At 36.0% G+C, this 26,911-nt stretch overlaps 1 protein-coding gene across 11 annotated transcripts in view; it reads right to left on the bottom strand.

Moving 5' to 3' along the window:
- EDEM3 (ER degradation enhancing alpha-mannosidase like protein 3) overlaps positions 1-26,911 on the bottom strand; it is an 81,513-nt gene extending 54,602 nt beyond the window's left edge. For 10 of the 11 annotated variants that reach the window (XR_004179474.1, XR_002518260.2, XM_021929522.2 and 7 more), the window contains exons 1-6: positions 26,498-26,911; positions 21,536-21,581; positions 9,445-9,545; positions 8,873-8,912; positions 4,341-4,453; positions 2,654-2,807 (exon numbers count right to left, since the gene is read on the bottom strand). Coding sequence is in view for 9 of the 11 variants with exons in the window: in XM_021929522.2 (XP_021785214.1) it covers positions 2,654-2,807; positions 4,341-4,453; positions 8,873-8,912; positions 9,445-9,545; positions 21,536-21,581; positions 26,498-26,655 (612 nt within the window). In the remaining 2 variants the exon portion in view is untranslated. The remainder of the gene's footprint in view (positions 1-2,653; positions 2,808-4,340; positions 4,454-8,872; positions 8,913-9,444; positions 9,546-21,535; positions 21,582-26,497) is intronic. The other variant, XM_021929543.2, reaches the window with a different exon arrangement.

Here is a 26,911-nt window from a genome sequence, read left to right as displayed (position 1 = left end):
CTGGCTGTCCTTCCTCCTCATGCCCTCCCTCTGTCCTGTGAGTTCTCTCTCTATCCTCTCATTTGGACAGTTAACACCTACATACTAACGGCTTCAATTATATCTTCTACACAAATAATTCTGTGCCCAAGTTCTGGTCTAGCATCTGTTCTTCCTTCTGCAGCACAATCTAATCTGTAATATAATGACACATTAAAGCTTAAATTATACATACACACAATGGAATACTATTTGGCCATGAAAAAGAATGAGATCCTGTCATTTACAACAACATGGATGGAAGTGGAGGACACTATGTTAAATGAAATAAGCCAGGCACCCGGGTGCGGAGGATCACTTGAGCCCAGGAGCTGGAGGCTGCAGTGAGCTATTATCACACCACTGTACTCCAGCCTGGGTGATAGAGGGACACCATCTCAAAACAAACAAACAAAATGAATGTTCACTGGAAAGCTTTTTAAAATATCAAACTAGAAATTTAAATAAGAAGACATTTCATTCTAGTCTGTTTAATTTTTAAAAAGTGCTAGTCACAACTCACTAAATTGATAAAGCATTGCCCTATATCATGCTATATCTCCAGTCAAGGATGACTTCTTGATGGAGGAAATGAGCCTTATTTGATTTGACTTATATTGGTAGAGAAGTTATGCCAGGTGACAGAGATGGTAAGCCTAAAGGCATAGAATGAAAAAAAAAAAAACTTAAGAGACTCTGGGGACACTATAGATTGCTGTAGCTGAAATAGAACAATGATTTCACCGGGATATGGAAATATGAGAGAATGTCAGAAAGTCTACTGCCAAATTATAAAACATTCTGAAAGTTAAGGGACACTCAATACAATACAAAGAGCCATACAATTTTTGAAGATAAATTGACAAAAATTAGATTTTAGTGATACTGGTTTTTCAAGTGCTCTGAAGCATAAACCAAGAGAGAAAAGAGTAAGACAGGTATAAGAAAAGAAAAAAAACTGACAGAGTTTGGTAATGGCTGAGGTGTCTGTCTTGGACAAGAGGGAGAGAGTAATAGTGTTAATAAAGAATGAGAAATAAATCAGAAGAAAAAGCTCTTTCCCTCTTCAATGGCTTCTTTCCCTGTGCTTTAAAGGAGAAAACCAATAAAACTCCTTCAACTGACTTTATTGCCAACTCTCCTTTAACTACCAACACTGAAGAAATTTTAAAATGAGTAGTTCATTCCTATTTACTTTCACCTACTTTGAATCCGTTCCTCTTTATTCACTACAACTTCATGCCTCTGTTTGCACCCAATTCTCAAGTTTTCTAGAACACTTTCTCCTTTCAAAGTTCCCTTCTTTGGATTTTATAATACTGTACACTACACTACACTACATTACAGTTCTCCTCTTAAATCTCTGTGTACTTTACCTTCTACTGGCTGTCCTTCCTCCTCATGCCCTCCCTCTGTCCTGTGAGTTCCCTCTCTATCCTCTCATTTGGACAGTTAACACCTACATACTAACGGCTTCAATTATATCTTCTACACAAATAATTCTGTGCCCAAGTTCTGGTCTAGCATCTGTTCTTCCTTCTGCAGCACAATCTAATCTGTAATGTAATGACACATTAAAGCTTAAATTATACATACACACAATGGAATACTATTTGGCCATGAAAAAGAATGAGATCCTGTCATTTACAACAACATGGATGGAAGTGGAGGACACTATGTTAAATGAAATAAGCCAGGCACCCGGGTGCGGTGGCTCACACCTGTAATCCCAGCACTTTGGGAGGCTGAGGCAGGTGGATCACGAGGTCAGGAGATCAAGACCATCCTGGCTAACACAGTGAAACCCCATCTCTACTAAAAATACAAAAAATTAGCTGGGCATGGTGGCGGGCACCTGTAGTCCCAGCTACTCAGGAGGCTGAGGTAGGAGAATGGCGTGAACCCGGGAGGTGGAGGTTGCAGTGAGCCGAGATTGCACCACTGCACTTCGGCCTAGGTGACAGTGCAAGACTCCATCTCAAAAAAAAAAAAAAAAAAAAGAAATAAGCTAGGCACAGAAAGACAAATTTTGAATGTTCTTACTCATTTGTGGGAACTAAAAATTGAAACAAATGATCTCATGGAGGTAAAGAGTAGAACAATGGTTATCAGAGGCTGGGAAGGGTAGTTGGTGGGGATGGGGAATAGGGGATGGTTAATGGGTACAGAAACAGGTCAGACAGAATAAGATATAGTATTTAATAGCACAACACAGCAATTACAGTCAACAGAAATGTATCATACATTTTAAAACAACTAAAATAGTACAACTGGAATGTTTGTAACACAAAGAAATGATAAATGCTTGAGGTAATGGCCACCTCATTTCCCCTGATGTGATTATTATGCATTATATGATTGTATCAAAATATCTCATGTACCCCATTAATATATACCCACTATGTACCCACAGAAATTAGAAATAAAACCTTTTAAAGCTTAATCTAATCTAATTATCACATCACTTAGAAGTGTAATCAGTTAATTGAAATGAAAATATAAATTTGTTATACAGCTTTGAAGCATTTTTTTTCAGCCTCAAGTAGGTGAATAACAACGGCTCTGATCACAAAACTTCATTTTGTAAAACAGCAAAGAAAGTACCTAAAGACTCATATTTTTCAGAAGTACTTACTCTTGGATAAGGAAGGCCACTGGTAGTGTTGAAAGCCGGTAAAAGTTTGTAACCTAACTGCTTTGCCATTTGGAGAAGTTCATCATTGTACCACTGCATATATTCACCTTTTTCTTTCAGCATGATTGCCAGGGAGTGCCCACCCAAAAGACCCCTAGGATCACAGAAATGAAACATCATCCATATCTTACAGACAATTAAAAGTTACCATCTAAAAAGGTGTGGATACTTTGTTATACAATTTAACATAGTTAAAGAAAAACAAAACTTATTTAAACATTATTTACTTAACACTGCTCATTTTATGGCAAACCATTACAATTACAGAATCAATTTTTTTTTTAAATTAGATATTCTATCCTGTTGTGAAGTGTTTTGTGTTCTTAAATAGATTAAATTTTCTTAAAGAAAATCCTAGATATTACATTTAACAAATCTAACAAATATTTTAACAATTTTTTAATTTAAAAATTTAGTTGTATCACCATGAAGTCTTTAACTTAGAATATTATTTAAAACATAAAAATCTCTCACTCTAGATTAATAAACTATGTACAATTTCTTGTATTTAATTGAAGAGTAGACTCATTTTGACAAAAAGAAAGGAGTTACAATAACAAACATTTAATCAAAACTATAAAAATTAAATAAAGTTGAAACTTGAACTAATAAATCTTGTAATTTCATCTTTTTAAAAAAATGTCCTGGCCAGGCACAGTGGCTCACGCCTGTAATCCCAGTACTTTGGGAGGCCGAGGCAGGTGGATCACACGGTCAGGAGATCGAGACCATCCTGGCCAACATGGTGAAACCCCGTCTCTACTAAAAATACAAAAATTAGCTGGGTGTGGTGGCAGGTGCCTGTAATCCCAGCTACTTGGGAGGCTGAGGCAGGAGAATCACTTGAACCAGGGAGTCGGAGGTTGCAGTGAGCCGAGATCGCACCACTGCACTCCAGCCTGGCAACACAGCGAGAGTCTGTCTCCTAAAAAAAAAGAAAAAAAAAAAGTCCCAAGAGCATTTCAAACTGTTTGTTGAGAGGTAATCTTATAAATTCAGTTTCATATGGCTTACCTGAAGAGGTGCCTGGCTATTTTTAACAAACTACATAAGCTGGTGAAAAACCTGTGATGTAGCTGACTAATGTTCAACCTATATTCCCTTTTTAACAACATACAGATATTACCTTTGAGTCTACAGACGTCTGTGAGTGATTAAATACAAGCCTCTGTGTTTCATAATGTTTCAACTTACATCTTTTAAACACAAGAAACTTCTTGCATGATTACCATCAAGAAATAAACAATATATCCTAAACTTTTCTGATAGTAAAATTATAGACTGGGCATGGTGGCCCATTCCTGTAATCCCAGCATTTTGGGAGGCCGAGGCGGGCAGATCACTTAAGGTCAGGGGTTCGAGACCAGCCTGGCCATCACGGTGAAACCCTGTCTCTATTAAAAATACAAAAATTAGCTGGGCTTGGTGGTGTGCACCTGTATGTAGTCCCAGCTACTCAGGAGGCTTACAAAGGAGAATTGCTTGAACCCAGGAGGCGGAGGCTGCTGTCAACCAAGATTGTCATTGCACTCCAGCCTGGGTGACAGAGCAAGACTCTGTCTCAAAAAATATATATAAATAAATAAAAATAAAATAAAATTATATCTTTAGTGTCTTTCATACTTACCCAAGAACTCTGATGTTTGTTTCAAAGACTGATACGACTACATCGTTATCTAAATTAACATCTCTTAAAACTTTTCTCACTGCATCTTCGAATTCTTTAGTTTTATTTAATACCTAGGAGAAGAAAATTATGAAATAAAGTTCTTTTCTACCAAGTCAAGGAGAAATATTCTTAGAATGAGCTATTAAAAGTCAGTCTACTTTAAAACTCTAAGAAGTGACATACACAAATAATATTTCTAAGTATATTATAAAAATGTAATAATATCTAAAACTGAAAAAAATGAAGTATCTAATTATATAGCATCTTTATACACTTCTTTGCATACACTGAAATATTATGAGGACTTTGAAGCTACCATCATCAGACCTGTTAACTGGATTCTTAATGACCCAGGCTACATGAGGTGAGCTCCAGTAGAATCTGGCTTCTAAGTCAAAACAAAATTAAAAACCATCCTATTCACCAGATACATTCTAAAAGTTGCTTTTATTCTCAGAAGAAAGCACTTTCTTCAAAGCATGTTCAATTGGTCCTAAACTATGTATCCCCTCCTAGCGTCACTCCATGGATGCTCCCTTCACTAAGGAGGCTATACAATGTTGTGGTCATGCCCTGATTTGAATTCTGGTTGTTTCACTCACTATCTTTGCGATCCCAGGCAACTTACTTCCATCTCTGAGCTTGTTCCTTCATCTATAAAAAGAGGAAATACCACCTACTCTTATAGGGTTGTTTTCTTAAATTAGATAATGTATGTAAAATGATTTTAGTAGAGTGTCTGACTTAAGTGCTTAAAATAATTACAACTATTAACCATGCAGATCTAGAATCCTGACTAAACTAAGAACTTTGTGGATTCTTGCAATGAGCAACAAAAGAGGCCCCTGTCATCACATAGGCTGCTATGATTTTTCAGTCTAAATTAACGCTGCACATGAGATGTTACCTAGAGATTAGGTGCATTAAAAGTAGTTTTCTTTTACTTAACTGTTTAATCTTTCCTTGTTTGGTAATAATTTGTTGTGCTTTTTCACTTGATTTGATACTTTCAGTAAAAATTTGAATGTATAAAACATTCCATAAGAGTATCTCCCTAAATTCAGTAAAAGTAAAATTGAGGGTAAGTCCTGACTAAAACATAATATGAAACCTGATTTTAAACTGACTGCTCTCCCTTCTCAATCTCAAAGTCCACATCAAGTCAACAGCAATAAATGCAGGCACATACAGTGCATCTATCACTTTCGGAATGAGACATAACTGTTCCACTATCCCCACCCTCCACACACATATACATTTTAGTATCACTTTGTTAATCTAATTCTTCTCCCTAGGTTTATCTCCTGGGAATTCTCCCCTCTTGAACTCTTCTAGCTTGTAATCAGACTCTTCCGTGTGTTTTCTTTAAGGCCTGAACTACCTCTCTAACTAAAAAGTAACTTTTCCCCCTTCTGTCCAAAATCAAAACAAACAAGAATATGAGTCCCAGTGACATTTGTTTTAAGGCAGAATAAAGTAGAAAGAGAGTTCTCTTTGTCCACAATTAGCTAAAAAAATTCATTTTTACAGCTCTACTACTTAATGAGTTTCTTAAGCTCCTAGCTGATAACAAAGGATAACCTCAGGTCTGATCCTTTCCCCCATTATCTTTGTTTCAATTTTATTTTTTTCTACAGAGTTCATGGTAATGTTGAATTTAAAGGTAAGCTTAGCTTAAAATGTTAGTGCTTGACTCCATTACAATCAACAGAAACTAGATGGCTGGAATTATGAACAGTTTTAAAGATTAAACTATGACAACAGTAATTCTACTTCACAGATTATGGTTATGACCAAAATGAAAACACTAGGGTTGTGTGTACTATTACAAGTGACACGTCCCATTAATATTTTCAAATTACTAAATCACAAAATGAAAACATAATCACAAAGTAAAAGCAACGTAAATTAGAAATATTAATACTTGTACTGACAAAATGTACAAGATAGCATTCCTTCTAAATGTAGAAAAAACTTTCAAAGTCCTTTAATTTCCCCTAATTCTTCTGTTTAAGCTAAAAAGAAAATGTTTAAGATAGCTATAAAAACTCAAAATGAACTTTTACATTTCAAAATGATAATGACATATAGTAAGTTTCTTTCTATTCCCACTTGAAAAGACTGAAATTTAAAGATTTTATGAAGTATCATTTTTTAAATATTTGTAAGACTTTATCAAACTTTCTTCTTGACTCCTCTTGAAGAGTTTCAACAAACGGGGCTATTTATCTGACTCGGAACCAAAGATCAGAAATAAATAGTATCTCAGAGTTAACAGAGACAATATCCATTCTAGCCCCTTCTGAGATAAAAACAGGGGCCCAGAGAAGTTAAACAATTTGGCCAAGGTCATAAATAAAAATATTACGTGATCACTTCTTGTTACTTCCTGCCACAAGAAGACAGAACTCAGGTCACACCACAGCTGCATAATACAAAGGTGGTCTGCTGAACACCATCAGGCAGTTTACTAGCAATGCAGACTCTTGGGTTCCATGTTGGATCCACCGGACCAGAATCTGCATTTTAGCAAGATTTCTTAGGCAACTTGTAGTACACTGAAGTTTACAAAGCACTGCTTCATTGTACTGTGCTTTAAAAAATTAGCATACGTCAGAATCACCTAGAAGCTTGTTTAAAAACAGATGGCTAGGTCTCACTCTCAATGTTTCTGCTTCAGTATTTCTGGGATAAGGCTTGAGAATCTGTATTTCTAACAAGTTCCCAGGAAATGCTGATGCTGCTGGACTAGGGACCCTATTTTGAGAACCAATGCCAAAATACAGAAATGGTATAAACTGAAGGATATATCATTTATAAGAACTAATGGCTGCCAGATGGATTTGTAAACACAGCCAAGTTATATAGCCTGGAACGACTTTTTCTGCACCCCCCCCCCCCTTTTTTTTGAGAAAGGGTCTTGCTCTGTTGCCCAGGCTGTAGTACAGTGGTGCAATCATGGCTCACTGTGGCCTCAACCTCCTGGGCTCAAGCAGTCCTCCCACTTCAGCCTCCCAAGTAGCTGGGACCACAGGTGCACACCCCTACACCTGGCTCTCCTTCATTTCTGATAATATTTTTTAAAACACACAGGATATCTAAGGTCCATATTCATGAAAATCAACTAAGCACTGTCAGAGAAATGATGGGGGAACCTGCTATAGATAAAGCCAAGATTACAGAATGAGAAACAAATTTAAATGCACCTATGATTTTTTCCAGCACACAGGTCTGCTCTTCATTTCCTCCCCAATAACAAAATAGACCTAATGTGCATAAGCCAGCTATAGTTACGAATAAGTAACACCACTTAGATTTTCCCAAAGTGGTCATCTGCCTTCCAGGATATTTTGTATATATTTTCTCTTCCCCTATTATATGCGGAAAACTGTAGACCAATAAACCAAAAGCAAGGTACACAGTATTTTCTCTTTCTCATAGTTACTGTAATATAGTTTGCATATTCCATTAATCTCTGAAAAATGAAGCTGTGACTTTCAAACCCTGACTAGCTAAAAAGATCTAAACCACCGTGATTTTTCTTAACCATAACTGCATTTTTGAACAAAAGAGCTTTTGAAGGGATGCCCAGCCCCACTCCAAAACAACTGAATCAGAATAACTTAGGAGGGGCTATTTTTTTTTAATCACAAGTGATCCTCCTAAGCTGCTTTTAGAGTTGAGAATTTTTGCTCTAAAAAAAAGAAAAAATACTCCAGTGAAAGAAGAAGGCAGAAACAACATTGAGAAGAAAAGCCTAGTTCCAAAAAATTTCTGACAACCCAAAGGTTTTTTGTTTTGTTTTTTAAAGATTAATCACCACTTGGGACTTGGGACATTAACTGGAAGTTGGGAATTATGCCTTAAGGAAAATTCTCACAAAAGCCTACTTTTATACCATAATGATCTAAGAGTTAAAAACTAAAAAGATACTGTATTTAGAAATCATGACACCTGTAACTCAATCTTTCCCCTCTGTCATCACAAACAGTCCTAAACCAGAAATAAATTTCTGTACTGTACGATGTTGAAAAGGAGTACCAAGAAGTGATCAGCTGGTGCTAAAAATCACTGCTGAGAAAAATTAATTTTTTGCTTATGAACACAGCATATACAGATTCTAATTTAACAATTTTGGCATCATTGTAGCATGTCATTTTAGAAAAACATCAATGGTATTTTCTAAAGTTACTTTTTTCCAATAGCTTCAACCTCCTTGTCCAAAGGGGGGAAAAAGGATCTTCCTAATTAAGGTGCCATTACATAAGTTGACATTCCCATAAATTATTTGGGTATCTCCATTATGTTACATAATTCCATTTGACATCATCAACTCAACAGTGTAAAAGATTTATTTAGAAACAAAGATCAGAACACCTTTAATTCTGAAGGCTCCTATTTCATACTTACTGTGTTATGATCACATTCATAATACTTAAGTGTGCACATCATGAAATTAATAAAATAAATCCAAGAAGAGTCAAACCTACCACAAGAGTGTCCAAAGAATCAATCAGTGTCAGAGAAAATCTAAGAAACAAGTGTAACAAGATATAAAACGTTAGAATTCTAAATAGTTTATGAATGTACAAGTAGAGTTATCTACGTTCTATTGATTGATAGTTTCTATAAATTAGTACTTCCATGTATCTATAGTACAATGTAACCTATAAAGCTCTGAAAAAAACTGAAAAGCCTTTATATTTATGTTCAATGAATCTATGCACCTTCAAGACACATAGAAACATTCACTAGCTCTGAAAACAAATGAAAATATTAAAACATCAACAGTCTGATGTGCTAATGACTTTATAAATATTTTAAAAGTTACATATATTTTAAGTTATATGCAGCTTACTAACTAACTTTTCTCTGATCCAAGATGTAAACTAATTAATCTTTTACAAATGATAACAGAAGGGAATAAAGAAGCATAATGTAATACATAAAACAGTCTTTAAAACTTAGCCAATCCCTAGAAATATTATACATAAACTGCCTCTGAAAGTCTAGGACTTGGGAACTCTGAGATGCCATGCCATGCCCTGTAACTAATACTCACTTTCCCAAGGCATCATCGACGTCACCGCGACTTGGCTCTTGGCCTCTAACTCGACCTCTACAGGTTAAAGGCATGAGTTCATCAGCAGGGTAAGCATGTTCCTGCAAGGAAAGCTTTAGTAAGTCACTAAGGAAAATAAGAGAAAACATACATCATTTTGAGAACATAACTTCTTCACAGTTAAAAAATAAAATAAGTTAGTCAAAAGTTGTACTAAATTTACACCCTGTGGAATCTTTTCAAAAATCTTTACTTAGAAATGTAATACATGCTTGGAAAAAAGTCAAACAATACCAAAAAAATTTCTTTAAAAAACTGATAATCTGCTTCCCCTCCCCTCCCCAATCTCACTTCCTAGAGGTAACTACTGATAAGACTGGCATTTATCCTTCCAGATTTATCCCAAATACATACACATATATTATTCTAAAATTTTATTTACGAACAGGTGTTCATGCCATATGCACCTATTGCTCTAAAATTTGTTTACTTAAATCATGGCGTTTTCTTTCCATGTTATTAGAATGTTACAGATGTACTCTATTCTAACAACTACAAACTGATAACATTAGCTAATAGTTAACGAGTACTTATATTCTAAGCACCATTCTATCTATATATTTTAGTTAATTTAATTGTCACAATGCTCTGAAGTGGATTCAATGATCTCCAATTCATGGATGAGAAAACTGAGGCCCAGAGAAGTTAAGTAAGCCTAGAGCACACATCCAGTAAATGATCCAGAATTCAAAGCCAGGTGCCCTGACTCCAGTCTATCCCCTTAGCAGTGTCCACTCCTCAAAGCATCCCTCTATTGATGAACATGGAGGTTGATTTCAATTTTTCACTATATAAACAGTGCTGCAATAAACACCTATGTGCATGTATCTTTTGAACATATGCCAGTATTTCTATGTATTAGAAACCTAAAAATAGACCCATTAGGGTCAAAGGTATGTGTAACTAATTTTTGGTAAACGCTACAAATTGAGGACACCAATCTACACTCAATTACATTCTCACTAACATAGGAAATGATCAATAGTTCACATTCTGCCAATCTCCTAGGTAAAAGATGGTATCTAAAGTTTCATTACTAATAAAGATAAACATCTTTTTGTATTATCCATTGCTATTTCTTTTTTGAAATGTCTATCTTTTGCCCATCTTTCTACTGGTTGCTTTTTCTGGCCAAAAGAGACTCTCATACATTATGTTTGTTACATATAGTAAATATTTTTCTCCTTTGTTTGGCTTTTGACTTTATCTTGCTTTTACCTTACGGTTTCTGGTTTTCAAGCATGCTTTAAAAGGATATCCTGAGCCTCTGAAAACAGCACTCTTATAATTTTTTTTGTATTGATATTTACTCCATCTGGAATCTATTTTCATTTATAATATGAGATAGGAATGTAACTGTATTTGCTCCCCCAAAATAGATAATGTTCTAAATACTACTTTTAAAACCATCCATCCTTTCCCCAACGGCTTGAAATACTGGGTTCACTAGTTCTAAACTTTTCACAAACCAACCCATGTTTCTGTAGTATTTATTCATTCTACAGACCTATTTGCCTATTCTTACTCCAAAACCATTATTTTATCATTAAAATAATTAAAATTAAAATCAATAATTTAAATAATTATAAAAATTAAAATTAAATTTTAATTATCATTAAACTCAATAAACCATTAATTTATTATATGAAAATTATTTCATTAAGTTTACCCTTCTGGAGAACTTTGAAATTTCCTTAAATTCTACTGAAATTTTAATTGGAAGAGCCGAATTTGGGGACAATTGGTATCTTTACCAATTGAGTCTTCCTTTCTCAGAATACAGTAGGTCACTGTATTAATTCAGGTATTCTTTTATGAATTCAGTTTCACCCTATAGGTTGCGCATATTTCTTAATATTATTAATAGGTACTTTATAGTTTGCATTACTGGGATTTTTGTTATTTTAAGAATGACCATGACAGATCATTTCTGGTGTGGATGGTAATGAAGTACAAGGAGGAATCTTCCTTCCCTACCACTACAAACACAATGAAATGCTAAATCAATGTTATAAATTATTTTTTAATACATAGTTGAGCTTAAGAAATTTTCAAGTACCAAAATTAAATGGTGGAGTATAGAAGATAAAGCTGCACTGACCATAACATGGGTATTAGGGATAAAGACAGATTTTAGTGGGAGTTACGTTAATGCCCAAAGAGCACAGGAGTTGATGCTGGTGGTCACGAGCCAGAGCTAGGCTCTTTTAAGTTGGGTGGTTGCTTTTGTGAAATTGGACTAGAACATTTCTACCTACTTGCCACGGGTCTTAATAGAAAAGAATAAAAACAATAAAGACCTGCTGATCTTTATATTTCCTTCACCAAGGGACAGTTTCTGAAAGATTCCTCTAAAATTAATAAAATATAATTACGAGAAATATAGTTAGAATCACTGTGTTAAGTACATGTTCACCTTTAGGTAATACTAACTCCCTGCGCCAAGAATAATAGGATTAACATACTCATAATTCTCCCCCTCAATATAGGATTTTTGTCAGTTATATTATTAGAGGTAGTCTCACTTTGTATGGTCTCACTATGCACAAGTTACAATTTCGTTACACACCCAACATGGTTCAAATTTCAGTTATCATGATATATTAACTGTAATTACATAAAACACAAACTTTGATGCTAGCTCTTTAGTCTACAAATCACTACATAAATAACATGCTCATCATGATCGGTAATCAATCACATTACTTCTTTCAAAGTCTGTCAAGTGAATGATCACTCTGTTTACTCAGGTCACACGGAGATGAGTGTATGTTGCCTCCTTGTCACCCCCGTGATAATCCTATGTAACAGTTTACAAAACTGAAAAATCAAAGGGGAATTAGCCAACAAAGATAAGAGTCAGGCAAAAAAATAAAAAGTGACAATGCGAAGTGAAATTTGAATTGAACATAAATGAAGTTATCAACAAATCTTAGCTGACCATGGGAATGTCGACACTTTCTCCATTCAAGAGACTATAGATAAGCAGCCACAGAAACGTAATAAAGGCCAGGTTATTGACACACATTAAGTAGTTGTGACATAAAGGTTGAAGATGACACAGAAAAAGTTATGCCCACAAAAAACTTCCCATTGAAGAAATCCTCAGAGATATTTCATGACACTGAAAGAGCAAAGGACAAAATATTTAAAGCTGATCCAAATTTAGAAAGTATGCCAATTCACCAAGTATAGAAAAGATACCTGCTCCATATCTGAAGTTATACAATGAGAAGGCAGCAAGGTAAGCACTGTTTAAACTACTCTTAATTAAGAGTTTTTTGTTTAAAAAAATAATTAATAAGGCCGGGTGCGGTGACTCATGCCCGTAAGCCCAACACTTTGGGAGGCCAAGGTGGGTGAGCCACCTAAGTCAAGAGTTTGAGACTACCTGGCCAACATGGTGAAACCCCATCTCTACTAAAAATACAAAAAATTAGCTGGGTATGGTGGCAGGCATCTGTAATCCCAGCTACTCGGAAAGCTGAGGCAGGAGAATCACTTGAACCCGGAAGGCAGAGGCTGCAGTGAGCCGAGATCTCGCCATTGCACTCCAGCCTGGGCAACAAGAGACTCTGCCTCAAAATAAATAAATAAATAAAAAAAACAAAATGAAAGCACTTTAAATTTCAATGTTTCTAATATTTTTATTTACCATATGGTAAATAATAGTTTTGCTATTTTTTTCATTTCTCTTCTATTTATAACCATTAGAAAGAAAAGTTTTGATGTTTTAACAAAGACTTCGAAGGTTTATAACATCTACATTCTGGTCTGAAACCGTAATTCCCCAAGTTGCTAGTGTGAGAACTCAAGTGGAGTTGACGCACAGCATTTTTCTAAGGCTCCTCCAATTTCTTAGTTTTTATTTTGTTCATCTCTTGATTGCCTGATGTACTCAGGTATTTTATTACTTATTTGTTTTAAAATAAGAGTATCATGGGTATTGCAGTTCTCTGATATTCCTGGGTTAGGCTGTCTTTTGCCTTATTTGAAAAACAATTTGAATGGTTATAAAATGGTTGGACCATTTTTTTTTCCTTCAGAATTTTGAAGATACAGTTCTATACTCTTCTTTCATTTGCTGGGTGTTGCTATGGCAAAGTTTCTAAGACTAGAGTGATCTTTTGTATCTTGTATATGACTTGTTTTTATTATGCGAATGCCCATATGATTCTTAATTTGTGAAATTCAGCAAAAATACTCCCGATTCCATGTCCAACTCTCTCCTACTGCCTCTCAGTCAACTTATTTAAATTCCAAACTCATAGCAAATTAGCAGCAGAAATACAGACTAGTGGCCAGGAACACTAAACACACAGTAAAGGGAAAGAAAAAATACACATAGAAAGTGGAGGGTGGGGGGGGAACCAAACTTTTAAAGCAGACTAAAGAATACTTTGCATTGAAGATGGCAAGCTTTCAGATATTTAGAAAACTGAGTGCTCTGTAATAATCCATTCCTGAGTAGAGGATTCTAGGCAACACGTTTTGATATCATCAGAATCTACATACAGCTACTAAATTCTGAGTTCAATACCATATAATTTTAACATTATATATAATTTCTCAGCATAAATTCCTAATTACTTTTTTTTTTTGGAAACGGAGTCTCACTCTTTCACCCAGGCTGGAGCGTGGTGGTGCAATCTCAGCTCACTGCAACCTCTGCCTCCTGGGTTCAACAATTCTCTTGCCTCAGCCTCAAGAGTAGCTGGGATTACAGGTGTGTGCCACCACACCCGGCTAATTTTGTCTTTTTGAAGAGATGGGGCTTCACCATGTTGGCCAGGCTGGTTTTGAACTCCTGACCTCAGGTGATCCACCTGCCTCGGCCTCCCAAAGTGTTGGGATTACAGACGTGAGCCACCATGCCCAACTCCCAATTACTTTTACATGTGTCTTTTCATGTGTCAGACTCCTGACTACTCTTTTATGTGTCAATTCCAACAGAACTGATTTCCCAGAATGTACCTTTTTATTGCTTTATAGTTTTATATTTAACACATATAAACAACAGTTAGAAGAAATACAAAAATGTTTTAAAGTTCCTAATGCATTTTGAAAGAATCTTTGTAAAACATCATTCAAATGTTAATTAGGTTGTAAATAGTGCCTTACTATTTTAAACACTGCGTAGAAAACTTCATACTGCTGTTTTTTAGTGTTTTGTAACAGACACACACACACTGTCTGAAATTAATATAAATTCAAACTCTAAATTAAATATGAAGTTCAATTCCTGAAATTAATCTAGATAATAAAAATATTAATAGCAACTGCAACCCAGAATAATCAAATAAGGGAGTTTCAAATCAGGTGTAAAAATACTCTGTCTCTTCGTTTCAAGATTAAGAATAAAAATACAACCACACCTTTTTCTTTGGGTTAACCACAAAGCAAACTACAGACAGTTTGCACAAATTCAGAGCAATGCATACGTGGCAAATTAACAGCCTTATCGAGCTTCAAACGTCCTGGCTTTTTGAGGCACGGTAATACCTCCTCTCTCTTCACAGTTTATTGTTGAGGGACAAGTAATTCATATTGGTATGACTCAGAGCCATGAGAAACATTTAATAATTATTACTCAGAAATAAAACTCAGATGATAAAAGAGTCCTATATAAATCAAGTAGAACATGTGCCTAGCTGAAAGCAAAGGGCAAAAATAAAATAAAATAAAACAAATCATAATAGATCCTCCATATCAGACTCTAAATTTACTAGGGCTTTGAGGTAACAGACTTCTGCTCTAAAACACTCAAGTCAAAGCAGCATCAAAAATTGACTCTTTGCTCCTAGATCTGGTAACTTCAGCAATTTTAAAAAAGAACAACAAAGCTGAAAGACTTAAACTGCCTGAGTTCAGGACCCACTATAAAACTACAATAATCAGTACAATGTGATATTTGTATAAGGGTAGACAGATCAACAAAACAAAATACACAGTCTAGAAACACACCCATGTATGTATGATACACCAATTTTTTTACACATATGTCAAAATAATTCAGTAGGGAAAGGCTATTCTTTTCAACAAATGGTGCTGGAATAACTAGATAGCCACATTAAAAATATATATATAAATCCACCTTTACCTCACATCATATACAAAAATTAACTCAAAATCGGTTATAGATCTAATGAACAAGCTAAAATTATAGAACATCTGGGGAAAAAAAAAAAAAAAAAACAAGAAAAAAATTTGTGACCTTGGGCTAGGCAAATATTTTTTAGGTAGGCTATAAAAGGCATGAATCATAAAAGAAAAATAATAAACTGGACTGGATCATAATTTAAAATATTTGTTTCAAAAGTTCCTGTTTAGAAAATTAGAATGTAAAGCACAGACTAGGAGAAAATATATCTAAAGCATATATTTGCTAAGTGACTAATATCCAGAACATATTAACTTTTATAACTCAGTAATAACAGAACAAATGACCTGATTTTAAAGTGGACACAAGATCTAAACAGATTCTTCATATATATATATAAATAGCAAATAAGCACATGGGAAAATTTTCAACATCATTAATCACCAGGAAAAATCAAATTAAAATCACAATGAACTACCACTATACACCCAACAGAATGGCTGAAATTAGTAAGACTGGAAATACCAAGTGGAAGGACACAGAATAATTAAAACTCATACACTGCTGGTGGGAAATGCAAAATATTATAGCCATTTTAGAAAAGACTGGCATTTCTTATTAAGTTAAACTTACACTTGCCATATGACCTAGTAATCCTATTTCTAGGTGGGAAATATATGAAAATGTATGCCCAAATAAAAACTTGCACTCACAGGTTGACAGCAGCTTTATTAATACAGTAACAGCCAAAGACCAAAAATAAGTCAAATACTCATCAAACGGTGAATAGATAAAGAAATTGTGTTCTATCAAATCAACTAATACTACTGGGCAATAAATAGGAATTACAACAGATCTCCAACATTGTGTTCTACCAAATCAACTAACACTACTGAGCAATAAATAGGAATTACAATATATCTCCAACAACATGAATAAATCTCAAAAGCATCACACTAAATGAAAAAGTAAATCAAAAGACTATGTACTGTATGATGCCATTTATATGAAATCCTAGGAAAGAGAAAGCTATAGTGACAAAACACAAATCAAGGTTGCTAGGGGTCAGAGGTGGGGAGAAGGAATTTATTGCAAATAACTTTGAGTTAAATTTTTGGGGTGATGAAAATGTTCTGTATCATGATTGTGATGGTGGTTAAACGATTGTATACAATTGTCAAAACAGAATTGTGCACTTAATTTGAAATTTTATTGTCTGTAAATTATACCTAAAAAAGATGAATTAGCGGAACAATCTGGTTCTACCGAAAATTCTATGCAGAGTATCAGCATGATTACAAAATGTTTTGAGAGGACACTATAGAATTTCTTGTGTAATTTTGGTAGGGTTTTAGGATGTTCTGAAAGCAAAGGCCAAGGAACAATGAGATGATAGTCCCATAATAGTCTACACAAAAAGAGGTAAATATAAATTTACAGCTCCCTTACTACCATTAGTACCATGCCTAAAATACTTTGTTTACAGAATTACTGTTTTTGATGACTGAACCATTAAAGAGAAACACTGAGTACAGAGTTTCAGACGGGGAGGATGAAAAAATTTCTGGAGATGGATGCACAACAGTGTGAATACACTTAATGCCACAAAACTGTAAACTTAAATGGTTAAAATGGTAAATTTCATATTATGTATATTTTACGACAATAAAATTTTTTTAATACATTGGGGAGTAGGGGAGAGGCACTCCAAAACAAAGTACATAAATCTAGAAATGCACAGGAAGTTCATTTTAAAAGTTTCCTTGGTTTGATTAATAAAGACTATTCTACTGTTGCTTTCACAAAATCAAGTTTAATAGTGGTTATGAGGTATGATTCTACTAAAGGAAATTGTGCTTACCAACTCTTTCCAAGCTTATTTTTAACGTTTAGAGCTCTTACCAGAATATAGTTTTTGCTTATAACAGTTTGAGTTGTCTAACATAGACGGGAAAAACACTGGGAGCTCCAAAAAGGTTCTACATTTGGATGGCCCAAATACGTGTCATTTTGTCATCTAAATTAATCTGTAAACTAAACTGAACACAAATACTCAAAACATGCTAATAGAAGCCCTCAAGTGACTGTGGCCTGAGGTTAAATAAGGTCACACAAGAACTGCTAAGGTAAACATCAAATTCATGTTATTCGGGAAAAGAGAAAGCCATCTGTACAATTCACTGTGGGTAAACTGCAGCCTGACTGGGGCTAGAGATTTGTCAAATGTAGTCGTTATACTACTAATAGTTATGCCAGTAAGTGATAAAAATCCAAAAATCCCTAGATTTCAGTCCAGAGATGGCAGAGATGTAGTAATCTACCTAAAGCTAGCAGGACATTTTTATTAAGAAATAGCATTAATAGAAACTTCTATTGCATTAATAGAAAAAGTAAGTTCAAAGGGTACATGCCAAGAACAGGAAAGAACGTATGTACTTTAAGCAAGTTCTATGTACTATCTGGAGAACGAGTTCTGAGTTACAGGCTAAGTGGATTTTAGCAGGGCAATTTCAATTTAGGCAGGAAATAAATAATAATAATAGTAGTAGTCGTTATCAGTAGCAGTAGTAAATTCTTACATCATGCTTCCTATTTGCCAGACACTAGTTCTAAGCACTTTCATTATATTAACTTGCTTAATCCTTCTAACAATATTGTGAGGCAGGCAAACCACTGTCTTCATTTTGTAGAGATGAAGAAACAGGCTCAGGAAGACTAGGTAACTTTCCCATTGTAATCCAGATGAGAGGTGGCAGAGCCATCTCAGGATGTCCTGTTCCATGTCCAGAGTTCTTGCTCTTAATAATACTATATATTGCTTATCTTTGGAAAACACCACTGCTTTCCTGGGAAGCAAGAAGGTTAAAGGAATTGTTCTACTGTAGACCAGACTGGAGAGTAATATTAGAAAGAACTAGTGAGAAATGAGGAAAAACTTTCAACATTTATTAAAAGCCTGCCATGTACCAGGCATTTTACATTTTAGGATAGTAGGCAACTGACTATAAAAAAGTAAATAGATTTACAGACCCTGAAATTCACCTTAAACTTGTATTTTTAATTAAGTTTATTATTTCTTTGAATTTAAAACACAAAGATATATCACAATGATCAAATGCAAAAAAAAAAAAAAAAAAAAAAACCACATTATTTTACTTCATCTTCACAAGAATTCAATTCAGTTCTTTCAAAAAAATTTACTAAGCATTTATGTACCAGGCACAAGACATATTAAAAAGGTGAATTTATCAAAAATTAAAGAAATTGGTTCCTGTTCTTTAAAAAAATATCTATAGTCTACAATAACTCTTTGCAATTATTCTCATTTTACATAGACAGACACTGCTCAGATGGGTTAAATAACCTGTTTAGGGTCCAACCTATAAATAGCTGAGACAGGATTCAAACTCAAGCCCTTCTAACTCCAAAACCTATACACTTTCACCCTACAGAAAGCTAAAAGTGTTTCTGAGTATAGGGACTGGAAAAAAATTTCCAACTGACTTCAAATAACAAATACAAGGCAACTGTATTCTCTTTAATATTTTAGAACTGTGTCATGTTAGTTGAGAACTTGAAAAGAGGAAGTGTAAATTCTAGATTAAATATTGGGTTACAGACCTCACACAGACTGAATATAGAACAAGTACACAGCAAGAGTCACTCAAATTGTAAAATAATTAAACATTTTAAAATACATATTATAGTGGACAGGTATGGTCCACTGGAAATATAGAAGAGAATGTTACTTTCAGGAATTCCCAGTCTTTGAAGCTGAAATCCCTGTCTCTTAGATCTTGCAAGTAGTTAATTGTGCAGAAAGTTATTCAGTTAGGTCCTAACAGGCACAGGCCAGAAAGTCCTCTGAAAGCTGCCCTCAGTACCTGCACTGTCACAAACCTACTAAGTGTATTCTATAGTTACAAAAAATGTATTGATATAACTTTCTGCCATTGATATAACTGTTCTACCTAAAAAGAACAAGATATTAAAGATACCATGCTTTACAAAGAGATGACCCTATTCACTGTGACAAATTGAACTTATCCAGCTATATGTTATTTTATTAAGCTTTGGAACTGTATTCATGAGTATGCATTTATGAGACGGCTAAGGTCTGAGAGTATAGCATGAATCCACTTGGACATCTCAAAATCATTAGCCTAGATTTGTTAAATTATGCTTTGCCTAAACTGAGTTAACCAGGGATAAATGATTTTGAAAGAAATAAGGGTTGACATGTGGGTGACAAAAAAAAATTAAAGAGAATGGGTGTAATGGCTCACGCCTGTAATCCCAACACTTTGGGAGGTCGAGGTAGGCAGATTACTTGAAGTAAAAAGTTCGAGACCAGCCTGACCAACATGGTGAAACTCCATCTCTACCAAAAATACAAAAATTAGCCAGACATGGTGGCACACACCTGTAATCCCAGCTACTAAGGAGGCTGATGCAGGAGAATCGCTTGAACCTGGGAGGTGGTGGCTGCAGTGAGCTGAGATAGTGCCACCATACTCCTCAGCCTGGGTGACAGAGCTAGACTCCATCTCAAAAAAATAATAATAATAAATAAAGAACATTAAGGGAATGACTGAGGTCTTGAGAAATAAATTTGAAACTGTGTTTTTAATGTTGAAATATATCCAAAAAAATCATATTCTAAAACCAGCACTTTGGGAGGCCGAGACGGGCGGATCACGAGGTCAGGAGATCGAGACCATCCTGGCTAACACGGTGAAACCCCGTCTCTACTAAAAAAAAAAATACAAAAAACTAGCCGGGCGAGGTGGCGGGCGCCTGTAGTCCCAGCTACTCGGGAGGCTGAGGCAGGAGAATGGCGTAAACCCGGGAGGCGGAGCTTGCAGTGAGCTGAGATCCGGCCACTGCACTCCAGCCTGGGCGACAGAGCGAGACTCCGTCTCAAAAAAAAAAAAAAAAAAAAAAAACCATTTATTAAGAACTCAAAATGTGCTCTCTCCAAATTTACAATATAAAAGAGAACGAGGATTGTCAAATATAAAACATGTTTTAAAACTAAAAATGCATAAACTACATATATTCAGATGTTCATAGATAACAATGATGTTGGTGTATGAAGATACTTGGTTAATATATGATAAAAAATGGATTCACAGAATCAGTTGAAAAATATTTTAAGCAGAACTAAAGTTAGTCCTCTGCCAAACTTTCCCAACTACATTTTATAGGCTATAATCATAGAAGAAAATCTGCTGACATATTTTAAAATGTAAAAACAAGTTTATAAGGGATATTTGTCAGGATAACATGATTAAACTCTTTTCAAATTACAATTTATACGCAAAAAATTTTTTGAATTCCAAAATTTGCTAGCTATTTTATCTACACTATTGTGCAACAGATCTCCAGAACTTTTCATCTTGTAAAACTGAAACTGCTATTTAATCTTAAGTGAGCCCTAAAACAGTTTTAAATAATATGAATCAGGAAACTAGAAAGCAAAATATATTCAATGCAGAGTCCATGAGGATACAATTAGGACAGAGGCTAAGTAATAGTTTCTCTTTCAAGCAATGGTTTTCTTCAGTGTATAAATATTGTAAACTTTTTTTTAATTAAGAGAATAATTTCCCTTAAGACCAGTGATAACATCTTCTTCATGTATATATCCACACTATCTAGCTACATAAAGCACCCAATGAACACTGTTGAAGGCACCCAAGGAAGCTGTTTAAATAACAAAGTTTCATAATCTAATTTCAATTTATTCTTATCTGTTCAATAAACTGGTTCCCTAAAAACCACTACCAGAAAGACTATTTTTGTCCTGTTTTTTAAAAATTTCCTTCCAAAAATTGTAATTGTATTGTAGGTTTCAAAATTCCCAGTTGACTATGCTCACATAATAATCAACTCACATAAATGGTAGGTAAAGATAAGCTTCCTACTTACCATATAGTTACCATAAGCATGATCAAACATTTCCAGTACTTGATTCCTAATTTTAAAAGCAGAAATGGAAAAAAAAAAAAAAAGGTAAGTATATTCTATTTATTATCTTTCAAAAAGTTAATTCTTCCTCATAAAAACACATACCAATAAAAACAAAAGAAAAATTTAGGTAGAAAGGGACATAAACAGGGTCAGAAACTATAACAGTTAGCAGACAAGCTTTCATGAACTCACCACACAGAGCCAAACTTTAATGATTACTAGTAATTTATGTACAATTCATCTTGTAATTTTTCTTAAGAAAACTAATGAATGACAGATGCCATGATCAGAGAAGGAAATCTGATACAGAAAAACAATGACCTCTTAACACAATTATTTAACATATCTGTCTTGAAGGGGGGGATTTTGCTGGAGAGCCCTTAAAAAGAACCATTATTATTGCATTTATTGCTTCACCTATATGTTCTACTAAGAGAGAGGTACGCGGGTATGTAGTGACATGAAATAACAACACTTTATGAAGCCTCTGCCTTTGACTTACATTGAATAAAACCACTAATGCCTAGTTTAAGTACATATTTATTAATATGCTCGTCACATTTTCAAAAGATGCTTTTTATGATGTGCTGTACTCTAAAAAACTGTCAAAAATCAAATAAATAGTATTCACTTCAAAAATGAGAAAACTAATGCTCAAAAAGAGATTTATGTGTTTTGGTGAATTCTGTTTCACAAAATCTCCAAAACGGTTGTTTAAAATGGAGATGTCTGATCACTACACCAGAATTTTACTAAATCAAAACCTGTAAGGTTGCGACTGAGGAAGTAGCCTTTCAATTAAGCACTCTCAAGTTCAGGAACTTGAGGACTATAGGAAAAAGTACAAGTTAATGGTATGACTAGACAAGGTCAAATAATTAGCAAAGGAAAAACAGCTTAACAATCTTTTATTAACTTTTCCTTTTTTGTTTTTTTGAGACAGGGTCTCACTCTGTCACCCAGGCTAGAGTGCAGTGGCACGATCTCAGCTCACTGCAACCTCCACCTCCCAGGTTCAAGCAATTTCCTGCCTCAGTCTCCCGAGTACCTGCGATTACAGGCATCCACCACCATGCCTGGCTAATTTTTGCATTTTCAGTAGAGACAGGGTTTTACCATGTTGGCCAGGCTGGTCTTGAACTCCTGACCTCAGGTGATCCACCCGCCTCAGCCTCCCAAAGTGCTGGGATTACAGGTGTGAGTCACCATGCCCAGCCTATTAACTTTTCTTTTACCAAAGTTCCAGTCACTGATAGCAAGAATTGAAAAAAGTGTTAAAGAAATTGCTGACTATATTTTTATTTGCCTCCTGTTATACTGCAATTGTCATTTTTAAAACTATAGTCACAGACGATGAAATACTGGTAATAATAGAGCTAGCAAACAGAAAAGACTTCAGTTTCAGATCCTGACTATGGCGACCAGCAAAATCAAGTACACTCAAACTTGTGAAGTAAACAAATTAAGTCCTGACAACTTTTTATGAATAATAACCATTTAAAAACACTTCATTATTTTAAAAAAGACCTTACCACCACTTTGCTAAAGCACTTATTCTTTATAAGTTTTTATATATATATATATATTTATATATACACATAATTTTTATATTTGTGGTTTACAGCTCTGAACTCTTATCCTGTCCTAAGCAGGAAAAAAAAAGAGCTTAAAATATCCCTTTCAGGAACTCATATCAATGAATGGAAGATGGAAGTTCTTTTTTTTTCCTCCCTGAAATGGAATATAAGATTACCACCAAGAAGCAGAAATTCCTATAACTGGCAATGATAGTGCCTAGACATGTGTATTACAAATGACATAAGCTTTAACTTGCTAACTCAACTTTACAAGCATTCAATTTTCAAGATTATGAGTAAATCACGATTGCATACAAGCAAAACACACTATTTTCCAATCCTTACATTTATGCAGCATATGATGAGCCAATTTCAGAACACATATTTCAAAGTGGAGCTATTTAATATCGTTGCTCTGACTTACACATAGAAGCCTAACGAAGTTAAATACAGAATGGTATAATGATTACTATATTGAACAGAAAAAAAAGTTTCCATAAGGTTTTATCCATTCGAAAACTGGATTAAAATCTATTGGAAATCAGACCCAGTTCAAAAATTACATCACTCTTAATTTCTGTAAGTCGGCTTTTTCTTTTTTTTTTTTTTTTTTTTTTTTTTTGAGATGGAGTTTTGCTCTTGTTGCCTGGGCTGGAGTGCAATGGCACGATCTCAGCTCACTGCAACCTTCACCTCCGGGTTCAAGCCATTCTTCCTGCCTCAGTCTCCCGAGTAGCTGGGATTACAGGCATGCGCCACCACGCCTAGCTAATTTTGTATTTTTAGTAGAGAAGGGGGTTCTCCATGTTGGTCAGGCTGGTCTTGAACTCCTGACCTCAGGTGATTCGCCCACCTCAGCCTCCCAAAGTGCTGGGATTACAGGCCTGAGCCACGGCGCCAGGCCAAGTTGTCTTTTTCTAAAGTTGCATCTCCTGCCCACGTGCTATAGAAACGGGATTGCTTTCTACTTCACTTTTTAATGAAAACACAACATTAACAAAATATCCTGTTGTAAAATTTTAAAAACAAAACCAAAAAGCTTATTCCATGAAGGATAAGACTACATATAACCAGTTAAGTAATTCCACAAAGTATAAGTTATTGAGCAACTGCTTACTATTCATGACAATTCCAGTCTTTTACCATCTGTGTGGTTTGTTGGGGGGGGGGGGGCGGGCAGGGAAAGGGGTGGGGCATTTTCTGCTGTTCATCATGAATCATTATTTGGGCTTTAAAAAAATGCACAGGTAAACCTAATGAATCAAAGTTCAGTTTTCTGAAAATTCCCAGAGGAGAAAGCAGTCATATAATTGTGTATTTGCCATGTATAGCTCTAGATTCTTACTCTACCCTTATTCAAGGGTAGAGCAATCTAACAAGCCTAAATAATTGTAATTTCACTTTCATAAATGATCTCAAAATTTGAGCTGAAATTTCAAGTCAATTTGGTTGAACTTTTCCAGTTAAAAACTAATTTTGGTCAAAAATGATTTATCCAATGACTCTTTTACAAATAAGTTTTTAATAAAAAATGGAGAAAGGATGGTGATGGTCAAATAAGATTCTTGTGGTTCTTAGCAGACTTCATACTTCTCTTCCAAGTCTAACGAATGTGCAACACACTGGAGAGAGCCTGGCTCTGGGAACAGAGAAGCCTGGGTTTGAATACTGGCACTACCAATTAGTAGCTCTGCGGCTGAACAAGTCAACCTTGGGTCTCAACTTCCTCATTTGCAAAATGTGGATCACATTCATTGGGAATTAGGAAGGAGTACAGAGATAACATATGTAAAGTGCTCACACAGCGAGGTATTTGGTAAAAGTTATCAATGATAATTAAATTCATAATGAGAGAAAATGTAAGATACTTTAATTAGAGTTTACAGGTAATTTTATTTTGATGGTTGATACTTCAACTTTTTTCCATCAAGTGATCTTTATTGCTATTTAGAAACGAACACAAGACCCTTTGCAATGATTTAAATGACGTACATAAAGTAAGACCTGATGGTTCCACCACCCTCCTTCGTTCCACTTTTTTCTGAGCTATTTTTTTTTTCTTTTTTAAAAAAACGTGGGATGGTACTATACATATTATTCTACAACTTGCATTTTTTTTTTTTTGTCTTGGAAATATATTCTGGATAGGCTTCCAGTGACATACTTCCTTCTTCTTAATGTCTCAATATTATTCCATAATATGAACGTACCCTATTCAACCATTTCCTCCAAGGAACAGTTGTTCTTTCAAACTGCACTTCTTTTTTTTTTTTTTTCCGAGACGGAGTTTCGCTCTTCTTGCCCAGGCTGGATCTATCTCTGCATTAAGAGTGCTTTTATTTTCTTAGGGTAGATTCTCAGAAACAGAACTGATGAATCAGAGTGTGCACAATGTAAATTTTAGGAGAGACTACCAATAAGTTAACAGCAATGTACACTCTCACTAAGCCTTTTTCACTCCTGAACTAGCCAGAACTGTATTCCCGTGTTTTGTATTATATTTACTAATCTGATGGGCAAAACCCAGCTAGCTCCTTGTTTTAATCTGCATCTCTTACATTTATGGAGGTTGAGTAACTTTTCATGTTTACCACTTCCATTTCCTCTTCTGGCTTAACCGTTCATGCCTTTTGCCCATTTCCTACTGGTTCTTCGCTTTTTTCTTATTCATGTGTAGGACCTCGTGTATGTATTACTGACTCTGAATTAAATGGTGTAAATAGAAATGATAATTTTACGACACTTCCAAGACGGATAAAAACTACTGAATAGGTATACTTGAGACTTTTGAATAATTTCCCCCCATTCTATTCTATTATGAAAATACAGTGCAAGAAAACACTGCAAGGAAATAGTAAAATGTGTAAAGTTCAAGTTCCAATGAACGCCCCCTTTTCCGTAACAGGTGTAAACATCATTTCCTTAACTACTGTGAGATCAGCAACATTTTCCCAGCTGGAAGCTCCCTTGAGCGAGAAAGCTAACCATGCCTCGGTCGACAGGCAACCAACCGCAGGACTCCAGCGCGCAGCGATGCGGGCTGTAGCCCCCTTCTCGGGCCACTGACATGGCAGCCGCGTTGACACACCGCGCCTGCCTTCAAGGAGCCTGCACTTGTCACTGGCGGCCAGGGCGACAACCCGTCAGCTCCCCCCGAGGTCAGGTCGCGAGCGGCGGCTCCCACTTCCCCGGACCCTGTCCACCCCATTAGGGTTCTCGCGCGGCAACAGCCGTTCCAATCGCGACAGGAGAGGCCACTATACGCGACCGGGTCGCAATGACAGGCACCCCTCCCGTGGTCAGCCTCACCGAGAAACCCACCCCAGGCTGCCAGCACCCTTACCCAAGCTTCTGTTTCTCCTCCCTACTCATGGGCTCGGCCCCCACCGTCCACACGGATGTGGCCGACACCAGGCAGATCGCGGCCGTCGCCGCCACTAGGCTCCATGGCGCTCGCTGGGGGACCGGGGACCCACAGCCCCGGCCGCCGGCTTCGCTCATGGCCCCGCGGTCCCGCGCACGCGCAGCTGCTACGCCCGGCCAGTGAGACACATTGCCGGACGCCGGTGGCCAGGGGGCTGCTAGCCGTGCCGAGACGGGGCGGGATGCGGAGTAACACGAGCGGCCGCCGGCGCCGAACTGTTTCCCGAAGCCACCGAGCCGGTCCCCAGCGCCAGCGCTGCCACCGCCCTCCGCCCTCAGTATCCCGGAGCGCCTCCCCCAGCTTTCCGGTGTCGTAGTCTAGGAAACCGCCTCC

This window comes from Papio anubis, chromosome 1, assembly GCF_008728515.1.
Source record: "Papio anubis isolate 15944 chromosome 1, Panubis1.0, whole genome shotgun sequence".
Classification (NCBI taxonomy): Eukaryota; Metazoa; Chordata; class Mammalia; order Primates; family Cercopithecidae; genus Papio; species Papio anubis.
This window is presented reverse-complemented; position numbering and strand designations above follow the sequence as displayed.